Source organism: Bactrocera latifrons, unplaced genomic scaffold, assembly GCF_001853355.1.
Source record: "Bactrocera latifrons isolate USDA-ARS-PBARC rearing strain unplaced genomic scaffold, ASM185335v1 scaffold_84, whole genome shotgun sequence".
Taxonomy (NCBI): Eukaryota; Metazoa; Arthropoda; class Insecta; order Diptera; family Tephritidae; genus Bactrocera; species Bactrocera latifrons.
In genome coordinates, this window is record NW_017537534.1 from 1,072,619 (window position 1) to 1,085,277 (window position 12,659).

At 39.0% G+C, this 12,659-nt stretch overlaps 1 protein-coding gene across 1 annotated transcript; it reads right to left on the reverse strand.

Moving 5' to 3' along the window:
* Positions 1-205: 205 nt before the first annotated feature.
* LOC108977118 (F-box/LRR-repeat protein 14) lies at positions 206-4,458 on the reverse strand. The gene has a single exon (XM_018946657.1). The coding sequence runs from the start codon at positions 3,651-3,653 to the stop codon at positions 2,046-2,048; it is 1,608 nt and encodes a 535-aa protein (XP_018802202.1). The 5' UTR covers positions 3,654-4,458; the 3' UTR covers positions 206-2,045.
* Positions 4,459-12,659: the final 8,201 nt, after the last annotated feature.

A 12,659-nucleotide genomic window follows, 5' to 3' on the forward strand; every position in this document is an offset into this window, starting at 1 on the left:
GGTACAGAGCTTTACAGGTGTTCATGCGTTTGTTTGCATTAGTTCATACATTTTGCTGTGTATATATATATGTGTGTGTGTGTGTACAACAGATAGACAGACAAAAGTGAGGGTCGTTCGTGCATTTACTTTTGCTATTGTCGTGTTTTTTGTTTTATAATTTTGTTGTTGTTGTGCCTTAACTTTGTTACAAATGAGCTCAGCCTTAACTTGATACACTAGAGGTGAACTAAAAAGTGAACCTTGCGCCGCTAGAACTGACTCTTGGCACCGCCAGTTGTTGTGTTGCCTTTGTTGTAGCTGCTATTGTTTTTGCGCTGCCGCTGCCACGGTCTCGCGTTGCTAATTGTTGCCTTGTTGTTAGTTGCATTCCTATTATCGCGATATCATCGATTTGTTGTTGCTGTTGTTAACGTCGACACCGCTGCTGTCGTTGCTTGCATTGCATCTACGTATTTCCTGTGTTTGTTGCTGATTTTAGTACTTTAGCTTTTGTTTCGTCTATTGGAATTGTTGGTTGTTGTTGTTGGTGGTTTAGTGTATATTAATAATTTCAAAAAGTTGTGATTTAAATTCAAGTCATTCGAAAAGCGGTTGATAACCGTTACATTTGCCTCTACGCGAGTGTTCTATTAGCATCATGTTCCTGGTCTTAGCCAACGGCCATTTCAACCCGAATTGCCGCCGCGATATTTGCTGTCTGCACGCATCGTCAATATAGTACATACATTCTTATGCCGCACATAAGAAAGCGTTTGCATGTGTGTTTGTTGTATGCAAAGTAAACGCGACCAAAGCGGTGAGCCGCCATCGCAAAGCAAGGCAAGTGGTTAGCCATACGTCCATGCATTCAACCAGCCAGCCGAGCCGTGCCACGTCAAGTCGCGTTGGCAGGGGTACTGGCATGCCAGCCGAGCCTTCCGGTCCACCGTTCGTCAGCCAACAAGGCAACCATGCGAGCAGCCTTTGCAGTAGCCATAACTCCAGCGCAGTTACATATCTACACACATGTGCACACTCATGTACATACATACGGATATACATATGTACATACATGAAGGCTTGCAGCACATATGAGTTTCAGCGTGTGTGTTCTTGTCTGTCCGCATGGTTTGCTGTGCGCTGTCTGTCTGGTGAACTGCGCTGTGTTGCGTGCCTGACTTCGAATCCAAGTTAATCGCCATTGTTGCTGCCGTTCTTGCTGGCGCAGCCTTGTTTTGGTCGTTGGTGTTTCGTTTCACTTTGTTCAGTGTTTCTCCTATTCGCGTTTTATTGGGTTCTTCATTGCTGTTTTAAATTTAGTACAAGCCGTGTTTATGAGAAACGAAAGTCATGCATGCGTTGCTGTTGTTGTTGGTCGGTCTGCGCTGGCTTTGTTATATTGTAGCACTCGTATTATTTCGAACATGTTTTTTTTTTACTAATTTTATTCGTTTTTTTTTGTCGGTATTTTAATTTTTTCCAACGATCTGCACCCTTCTCAAAGCCGCCTCTCCGCCTTCACGTTGCAGTTGTCCCCATCACCGTCACTGAGCCTCGTGCGCGCATTTATTCAGTGGCGCGCTGGCGAGTTTGCATGCTGGCGATACACATTTCTAGCCGCACGAGCGCACATTCGTGTGCACACACACGCATATATTATGGCAGACAGACAGACATATACATATGTGTGTTTTGCATAATTATGGGTTGCCGCTTTGTTGCATTATTCCCGGACTCATGGTTTCAGCGGCACGGTGGTGTATTCTAGAAAGCAATTAGGCGCGAGGCAAGATCAAAATTTTAGACGCAAGAGATTGAGCTGATTTCGCTGTTTGATCACCTTAATCATCCGAAATCAAAGTGTGTTTGTGTTAGAAAATATCTACAATTTGTCTGCTTGCTGCCCTCTTCCTTCCTAAGCCTTTGGCTGCCCTACCAACGTTGCTCATCGGGACTTGAATTCCGACTTTGCGCTGCCATATCGAATTCGTTATACAAACCTTGTTGCATTGTCGCGCCGAAGAATATTTGGCGCATCGTTGATTTTTGCTGTGTGAAACGCATCATCTTACGAGCCATAGGCCGAGATTCAGTTTTATCAACTTCGGCAATTTCATGAACACGTCGATACCCTTTGAAGATAATTGCGTGCAACCGTACAAATCGATCGTCTTTAGATTGACCAGATCTTGCGCTAGCGTCTCTAACCCCTTGTCCGTTATTCGACTGCATTGCCCGATGTTAAGATTTTCCAGTTCCTGCAGTGATTTCGAGATCTTCAACATACCCTGGTCGGTTATTTGGCACTGATTTAGGCTAAGCGAGCGCAAACGATAGAGCCCTTGTGCGATGTGTGAGAGCGCTTGATCGCTTATCTTGTCGCAGAAGCTGACATCGAGTGAGGTAATGCCGCTGCCGCCTTCGGTGAGGTACGCCATGCCGATGTCGGAGATGTTGTCGCAGGAACGTAAGTTGAGTTGCTCGAGTTTGGGCATTCGCGCCAAATGCTTGAGGCCGCTGTCCGTGACGGAGACGCAGAAGCTCAGGTTTATTGACTTTAGTGACGTTAGACCTTGTGCTATATGACCGAGCGCTTCATCGCTGAGTCGTTGGCAGTCCTGCAGACCAAGATATTCCAACTCCATATTACCTTCGGCTGTTTCCTTACTCAAGCCAGCCAAGTGACCAATACCCTGATCACTGATGTGCCAACAGGAACGTAAATTTAAATGTTTCAGTTTCTTAAGACCCCACGCGATGAGTAACAAACCGGTGTTAGTAATGTTGCAGCAACCGCCAAGTTCAAGTGTCTCCAAGTTCTTAAGATGTTGTGCAATGCGTCCGAGACTCGTATCGGTGATTTGTTTGCATAACGAAAGATCCAGCTCTTTTAAATTCGGCAAATCCACGGAGAAAGCATGACCCAAATTCACATCGGCCACGTTAAAGCAACCGCTCAAATTTAGCGAGACTAGTGATGGCACGCCGAGTACAAGATCCTTTAACGAACGGCGCAGCGAAAGTATTTGCACCTTTTTAATGCCGCGACGCACCAGCGAATTGAAGAGACTAGGACTGGAACGCTTGAGATGCAACTTTGCTTCAACACCCTTCCACACGCTCTTAGCATATGCCGCATCACGCCAAGCAACACAAACCTGAGCCGCCCGACCCAAATCCCGTACCGGCAACTTCTGGAAGATCATTTCGAGTATTTCGGGGAAGAGATTGCTGATGTGTGTACCCTCGATAGGCGCTGGACTCTCTGGCGACGCCGGCCTATGCTGCAGATGATGATGATGGTGATGATGCTGCGCATGAGCGGCCGCAGCGGCGGCAGCAGCCGCGGCATGCTGGAGGTACAACGCGGGTGGTAATGTCTGCAGTTGGGGTCGATGGTGCAACGCGTAGGGTGTGAAGCGCAGCAGATGGTGTGCGCGCTGTGTGAGGGCGGGAAGTTCAGTCTGTTGGTAGAGGCAGTCCTCCATGTTCCAAGCGGCCGCGGCCAGTTGTGTAGCATTTGGCAGTACGGAACCAGCAGCCCCACCGCCACTACCATTGCCGCCGCCGCCACCACTGCCACCACCATGATAGCTGGTCAGTGCAGCGGCAGTTTGTAGAGAAATGGTTGTGTGATGATGGAAGGGTAGTATTTCCGTGTTTGTAGCCATCGTGTGTGACGTTGGAAGCTCTGTGCCGGAATTGATTGAAACGAATGCAGGGAAGTAAACAGTTAGTGTGCCGAACTTTGTGCGCTTAATGATATTCGCTGTGCCGCTACAATTGCCGTTGAAGGTCAACTTAATCCAAATAGAATATTTCAGAGCTTAAGTGGCGAAGAGCCAAGATAGCTTGATTGTTGGTTGTCTTCTCGAGGCTATCAGTTGGGGCACATTTTGTCTTTAGTAACGCAGTTGGACGTCGTGACGTGTTGCGATACGGACCCTGACGTGACTTAATTTGATTAAACTTGCGCAAAGGGGCAATTTAAGCTGGTCGGTGTTATTATTTCTATAGTCTCTTATTATAGCTCGTACACTTAAAGCGACGCTTTGTCCACAAAGGTGATTCGATACGTTTCGGTCCCTACTCTACGCGGCACTACCGTACGCGTTCGATATAATTCTTGACTATGTTTCTTCACTTCCCAGTTTATCTACTCAGTCGTAATTTTTTTTACACTCTCGCTATGGTACTGATTGCCACTGTGATAATGAAATTACCGTATCAGTTCACAATTCAAATTTAAAAAACATTTTCCTTTTCTCTTGTGCTGACTATTGCTTCTTGGATTTTAGGGCGTGAAGCGACTATTTAATCAACTTATTTACTGCTATTTTTTAATATTAATCACTATACACGTGCTCATTGAGCTTAAAAGTGGCTTGATTTGTATTTCAGCGGTAATTTATTATTTCTGTTGTTGACTTTACACTTCGCCAAAGACTTCCGAATTATAACCGTTATGTTTAGCAATGTTTCACAGACTAAACTCGTATGCTCTGTGTGTTTTAGTTTTTAAATGAAATGTTACCTCGCTATGAAATGCTGACTCTCAAACACATGCATACCTGAGAGTGGCCAGAGTTTGCCGCTTTGCTCTCGTGAGCAACGTCGCTACTTTCAGCGCTAAGGAGCAATGCAAAATCTCTCACTAGCACTGAGCACAGTGTTGAAGAACAAAGCAAGATGGCTGAATTTTCTCACGCACACATGCGAGTGTCGCTCACAGATACACACATACTTGCATGCAGAGCAAATTTCAGATAAAGAACGGCCAAATATTGTTGACGCTTGGTATTGCCTTTGACTTTGAATTTCGTTGTTGGTGCGCATTGCCTACTGGGCTGCTTTTCTTCCGTGCGCTCACAGCTCGAAAGAAAACCAGATAAGAAATTTGAGACTTTATTCTCTGTTATTTTTTCCAGAAATACTACGTCTTTAGAATACTTATTTATTTTATTTATGTACACTCCTAAATAAGTGTGTGTGTGAGTATGCATGCTTCTGAACTTACATACAAATATAAATATATACATATGTATGTCTATATATGATGTTTATTGTTTAGAGCGGTATCAAATCTTGATTACTTAACATCTTACGTCACGTCTAGTATGTAGATCTTCTTACATTTGGAGCGATAATGAAAGGGGTACAAATAGGGAGTACAATGCAAGTGCACTTCGTTACTTTATTTGAAGACATACATAAGTCAAATAATAACAAAACTATTATACTCCACACCAACATGTTGCGAGAATATAAAACTTTCTGAATCTTTTTTAAATTCACGCTATAATTATTCAAAGATTTTAGCCGAGTTCCCGTTCAATTGTTTAATTTAAAATAATCTACCTTGTTTTATCTTGACTACCTACTGTTGAGAACGCTTTGAAAGCCTTGAATACAAATTGAAGATCCTACTAAAAAAAACGAAAGGAGTTTCTAACATGAGGATCCCCAAAAGGAGTCAAAAATCCTCAACTCTAATTTTTAACCCTGTATATATAGTCGAACTTTCATATGGCGATTTTCAACTAGACAAAACAACTTCATTATATAGAAAACTCCTAATACAGAATGGTTTCAAAAGGCCATATTTTTACTAAGGCTTATTTCTTTACAGTTATTAAACAACACCAGTAAATTTAAAATGGAAATATATGCTTTTTTTGTGGCCGTTTAGGTAATCGGTATAGATTGCGTTAATTCGTAAATTTCCCAAAGACATGAGACACCACACTTTTAATAACAAATAATGCTCTTTACAATTTATTTTTATACTCTCGCAACAAAGTTGCTAAAGAGAGTATTATAGTTTTGTTCACATAACCGTTGATTGTAAGTTCTAAAACTAAAAGAGTCAGATATGGGGTTATATATACCAAAGTGATCAGGGTGACGAGTAGAGTTGAAATCCGGATGTCTGTCTGTCCGTCTGTCCGTCTGTCCGTCCGTGCAAGCTCTAGCTTGAGTAAAAATTGAGATCTCATGATGAAGCTGGGTACACGTATTTTTTGGCTCCATAAGAAGGTTAACTTCGAAGATGGGCGAAATCGGCCTACTGCCACTGTCATAACTAAGCCGTAAATAAAGGTATTAAAGTGAAATTGGGCACAAAGGATCGCATTATGGAGTGACATATTTGGACGTAATTTTTTTGAAAAAGTGGACTTGGCCCCGCCCCCTACTAACTTTTTTGTACATATCTCGGAAACTACTATAGCTATGTCAACCAAACTCTATAGAGTCGTTTCCTTCAGACATTTGCATATTCAGTGGATATAAAAAAGGAAGAAATCAGATAATAACCACGCCCACCTCCCATACAAAGGTTATGTTGTCACTAAAAGTGCGTTAACCGACTAACAAAAAACGTCAGAAACACTAAATTTTACGGAAGAAATGGCAGAAGGAAGCTGCACCCAGGCTTTTTTTTTTTAAATTGAAAATGGGCGTGTCGTCGCCCACTTATGGAACTACTCAACCGATTTCAATGAAATTCGGTATATGTATAATAATTTCTTAACACCCTGATGACATGTACGAAATATGGGTGAAATCGGTTCCCAAACACGCCTTCTTCCAATATAAAGCTATTTTGAGTTCCATCTGATGCCTTCTCTGTATAATACCTATATACATTAGGAACCACTGATGATAGCGGAATAAAACTTTACACAAATACGGTATTTGAGCTGAGGTATCCCTTGTGGAAAAATTGTCGTGATCGGACTATAACTTTTCAAGGTCTCTGATATCGAACACGAAGAACTCAGTGCCTAACCTAGAATTAAAATAATTTAACAAATCTTTCAAAATTGTAATATTATATAATAAAATATACATTAAGAGAAATGCAGTTTTTTGAAAAAAAAATACTGTTTTAAATAAAATATATTATTTGCTAATATATAAGTATTTGTATAAATTTAAAGTAGAAGTAAATATTTTAAGAAAATAATAAATGAAATGTACGTAGGATACATTTTGCTATTTGTAAAAACATATTTTTAGAATTTAAAAATATAACATTTAATTATTGCTTCTAAGTCAAACCTAAGTCAGTCCTCATGCCGTTAAAATAAATGAAAATACAATTCAGTACTCAAAGTACACAAATGGATCTAATCTAATTAATTTTACAGCAAAATAAAAACATATGTAAATGACGGATAATGAAATCTCGATTATCACTTTATCATGCGAGAGAATAAAAGGTTCGGTGACACCCGAACTTAGSTCTTCCTTACTTGTTTTCCCTAAATTTTTCTGTAAAGTGTTCTCGTAAAAGTGCTATTAATTTCATTGAGTGAATAAATACCATGCCCTATGATCTAGGTATATTTAAGCTGAGTTCCATGAAAATAGTAGCATGCCTATAATTTAAATATTAATTGTATTTGTTGTTAGAATCAAATTAATCCTTTTCGGATGTCGCCCCTTTTAGAGCATGAAAAATATATAATATGTATGTATAATACAAATTTTGCAGTGAAACACTTTTTTTTTATTTTTGTTCTACATTTTATTACCCGAAATATCTATTGAACCAAAAACACAGAAATGAAAATAAATATTTGTTTATTATTAATACTCTAAAAAAGCTTTATTTTTAACAAACAATTTTAAAATTCAATGTTAAACTTGAAAAAAATTTCACTGAAACATCCCAAATGATAAAAAAAAGTTTAGGGTGATTACTGGATGAGACGGATTCGAGTTTATAAGTGATTTACATCATTTAAAAATGGTCTTGAATATTTAAATGACCACTAAGTGACCGTCAAGTCACCGGCCGGCAAGTATTCGTTCTAACCATAATCGGGGTTGAAAAATTCCGTGAAATCGTTGGTTGAGAGACTAAATACGTATAAAAACACTATTAATAGAATTTGCCGAGGCAAATTCATGCAAATAACATATAAAGATCTATATATGCGCTGGTGGATCGTTCCAAACGTCAACTCTTTTTTCATAGTAGAAGGTAGCATCGAATGCCGGAGTGCAGAAGTTTAATCCGCCAAGCCTAACTTACTCCTTACTCTTATGTCCACAGAACTAGTGTACTAAAAATTACCTCATGGGAGGAAAGAAGACATTTAAGGCTCCTGCATTATAAGAATGCCTCAATCTTATTATAATTGAGCTGATGCTTTGCTGACAGCTTTTCATTTTCAGAGAAGTTGCACAAAAGTGCGGTAAAATTTTCCATGGTGAGACTACCTCCAAGTGTGGTTTTCAACTTTTCTCTATTAATTAGGGTAATGATAGAGTACATGTTCAGAGTCTTCCATACTGACTAATACCTTAGCAGCGTCGTTCGTTTGTTATGGTTCTGAAATCATTTATCACGCATATTGCAGAAAGTCTATGCACTTCGTTAATTGGTCTAGCATATGAGTTTATGTCTAGCGTATTTATGTATATTGGAATCGCAGAGAGTATAGCTGATCTCATTGCCTTAGCTATTAAAAATCGTCGCCTAGAACGTATACAATCTTTATTTGCCATTATTCTGATAAAGCATCTATAATGCTCTTATTTGCTTTACTTGTCGTATTTTCCGAGTGGTCCTTGAATTTAAGTCTTGATTCCACTATTACACCAATGTACTTCATCTTTGACTGTGGAGTCATCTTTCTTGAGCGATATGTTTTCTTCAAATTACCTGGGCAAGACTTCTGTTTTCTGCTGAGCCAGCTCTCGACTCATGGTAGCAAACCATCGGCGCAAACCATTTATGCAGTCATTGCATTTGATCCGGAGGTCATCTAGATGTTTAGCCACTATTACCATTATGAGGTCATCCGCATATGCAATTGTTTTTACATATTTTATTTGCGGTATTCTTAACACCCCGTCGAACATCAGGTTACATAGCAAAACCAAGCCTTACGGTACTCCACTGGATATAGTGTAGCTCTGAGAGTGCTCGTCCGGGTCTAGTAACAAGGTCCTATTTTGAAAATTGTGAATAAATAATATTTTGAATAAGGATAATATAATGTGCATTTTATTCAATATCCAAAAAAGTTGGTTATTTTTAGGACTCACTTTGAATATCAGTCTAATTCTTATAATTGTATGGATTTTTGAGGTCCGAGAGGATCGGGTTGATCCCCTTTGGTCAGTAATTTATAAGCACAGTTAAAATAAAATTTTGTTAATTCAATCATAATTTTTTCAATGGACCTACTTAAAGAATATCTAAGAAGAATCAAAAAATACTCAAATGATATTATCAAAGAAAACAGAAAAGATTATACAAATTTCGTTTGAATAATCGAAATATATAGATATATATAGTTATTTAAACTTTTTTAAATGAAGTTATATAATATATTAAATAAAGAGCACAATTTCTTGTTCTAAAAAATTTCTGAAGCATCATAAGTTAGTATTTGGATAATAATATAGTTGTTAAGTCATAAAAATATAATAAAAAAATAAAGATATTATTTAGATGTGGTCTGAAAGCACTTGCTTAATCGAATACATGTATCTTTGTAAACTTTTAGAAGAGAAAATATTGAGTTTGGATCAGGTCCAGTTCTAAGCAGTTCTCCTGCCAATTTTTTACATGAGTACTTGCAAAAAACATATACATATGTATATGCATGATCCTAATAATAATCACATACAAGTACTTTATAGAAAGCAATTTAGTGAATGCCAGACAATAGTTGAACATACGGACAGAGCTGATGCGCCCCGTTAGCAATTATACAGCAAGTATGTACCTCAACCTCAGACACTGGCGTCCACGTCACTGTGCACGGCGCTGCCACAGTCCGATCAGCGCGAGAAAGACGAGAAAGGAAGCGTGTGTAGGTATGCATGTGTGTGTTAGTATGAGTCGGCGGTGGTCGTCTACTAAGCACTATTGCTGAATCTTAAATGCAGTCCACATACAAATAAACATGCACCAGCCAAAGTGTATTGTCGGAGCAGCAACACCAGACTGTCTTCGTCATTGCTTGTACCTTACTTCCAAGAAACACATACAAAGTTGCCGCGCCAACCAAGCCAACGCAGCTCCGGTCCGCAATGCTCCGGTGCTGAGTAAACCTTTTGTTCTCGTTGCCATATTATTAACGTGCACATGGTTGCGGCTATTGTTGCTGTTGCGAATGCTATAATCTGACATGTATTGTTGTTGTGCAAAGTTGGTACATCGGTATATTATACGAGCAAAGGATCATTTCTTCTACGGCAACTATGTAGTAATAATACTCTCAACTACCATTCGATTGGAACTGAGTGTTTCTATCCCTATCCAATATAATTTCTAAAGCACACACACACACACACACTCACATACGCATACACGGGTTTACCTTCGGCTTAGAAATAGTGGTGGGCTCATCTTTTCAGTTTCGTATATCTCTAAGAAATGCTCGCACTGTTTGCGCCGATGCTTATGGTTGTACCAAACAAAAAATCCCGTAAAGACAACAGAGACGACCTAACGGAAAATCTACCTGTTCGAATTCGCTCAGTTACTGCGACCGTACCCGCCTATGGCCGTGCAGTGCCGTGGCTTCGGGGGAAAAATGTGTAAAGTCTCTGATTTATGTACGATTTCCATCGACACTTTTAGTCCCTTCCTTTTCAGCATCCTTCGTTATGCCATCGCACTTTGTCCGATACACCAATATACATACATATGTATGTATGTGTGTTATAAGCGTGWGTTTCAACCAAAATGCTAACGAAATGCAATTGTTGTAGCATCTTCTTTCTCCGCTTTCAGCGTGCGGACGTAAAATCATGACGATCAGCGCGACGATCATTGCTTCGCATAATAATGAATTCTACCTGCTTGGCATGCCGCTGTGCAGCGTTTCGAAACAGGTTTCTCCCTACACCGCCGGCGCACACATGCGCTTATTGGKGTAAATAATGAAAGATTTTGAACTCGAAAAATAATATTTTCGCTGAAAAACACACGGGGGAGCTGCGGAACGATCGAAGTGAACAAATATCAGAGGTGAATGCAGACGCGTACAAAAGCCAGCGCACAGGAACAAACATGAGAAAACACCTGAAAGCGTACCCCGAAAGTGCATGCAGATAATAATCGATTGTATTACGCTTAACCTGATATTTAGTAAGTGTGGCGATCGTTGTGGTGGCGGAGAAAACAGTAGAATGTGAGTTTGCTTGAGCAAGAAGCTCGACAAATTGAACAGTACATGGGAAAATATATGTAAAGCAGTAGTTCGCCGATCGCCATAGAGTTAAATTTAAGTAACTCCACCGAAGATTCAACACTATCAATGAGAGTATAATAATCYACGCTGAGTGCAAATTTCAGGATCCGTATATTTGAGAACTATTAATTTTTTGGCTAACATCATAAACATTCATAACGCAAGAGTAATTAGAAAGTAAAATGCAAAACAACGTATCAGCAAGAAATTGTGTTTTTTATTATTTACGATTCACTGCACATATTACATATATGCAGCATAAAATTTCGACTTCCACTGCCAGATATAACCARTATATAACTATTATATAACCAAAACTCAGATTTTGTTCCAATATGAGTGGTTTCTATTATTGTATATCATTTTTCCTTCGCCTGTAAACTCATGAAAAGTGATTTGTTTAGTCGAAGAGACTGAAGCCCATGTTGCCGTTTTCCTTGGACTAAGATTTAGCCGTGTCTGGTTGTATATACACGCACAAGTCCCTGCGTTTTTGAGATACCRATCTGTAAATTTTCACACGGAATCGGAAATATAGGCAAATTACGTCATTGCTACAATCAACTAATATCTTGTTCAGATCGAAACACTATATTATAAGTTGCCATGCAAGCTGACCGATCAAAATCTGGTTAAAGTTCTATTTTTTTTACTAAGTATCCTTAAGTCATCTTGAAATTGTTTAAATCAAACAAACCAGTAAAATTTTACTTTAAAAGCATGCCGTTGGTTAGGTTTTCAGATTTACGAATATGTTTGCAATGTCTTTCCTAATTATGTGATATACTATGTTTGTCGAAAACTTTAAAGAAATAACAAAATCATGTAAAGGGAAATGAATATGACGTGCAGATCAATGTCAAGACATATTCCACATCAAAGCTTAACGTTGTTCGGAAGATGACTGAAAACAAACTTTGAGCTAATTAAGGAAGTACCTTCTTCAGTGGTATTTGTGGGAAAGTCTTTTATAAATAAATTGACTAAATCTAAACAAAGAACTCCACTGGTGCAAAAAACTGTAATCCAAAGGTTGGTCATGATTTTATTGGAGTCTTTTGTTAAGGCGTTACAAATCTTTACCTTTGTGAAAAAGAGGTTAAAATTTAGTCAAAAGTATGACAGAATTGTTTGGTAAAGCAATTACGCAATACTAACTTTGATGGAGATCGTTAGATCCTCCAGTAAGATTCTGCTCCAGTGCACAAGGCAAAAACCACACAGCTGTGGCTTAAAAGCACAATTTCTGGTTTCATAGCGGTAGATGATTGGCAGTCTGGAAGTCCAGATTTGAATCCATTGTACTAAAGATAGTAGAAAGAGTTGGAGAACATAGCCTATCGAATACTAGACAGAAATTTGGCGAGTTTCAAAAAATCTTTAATTCGATCAGAATTGCGAATATTCTTATTCAAATTTTTTTGTTTAATTGGATTTTAATTTTTTGATTCCGATTGG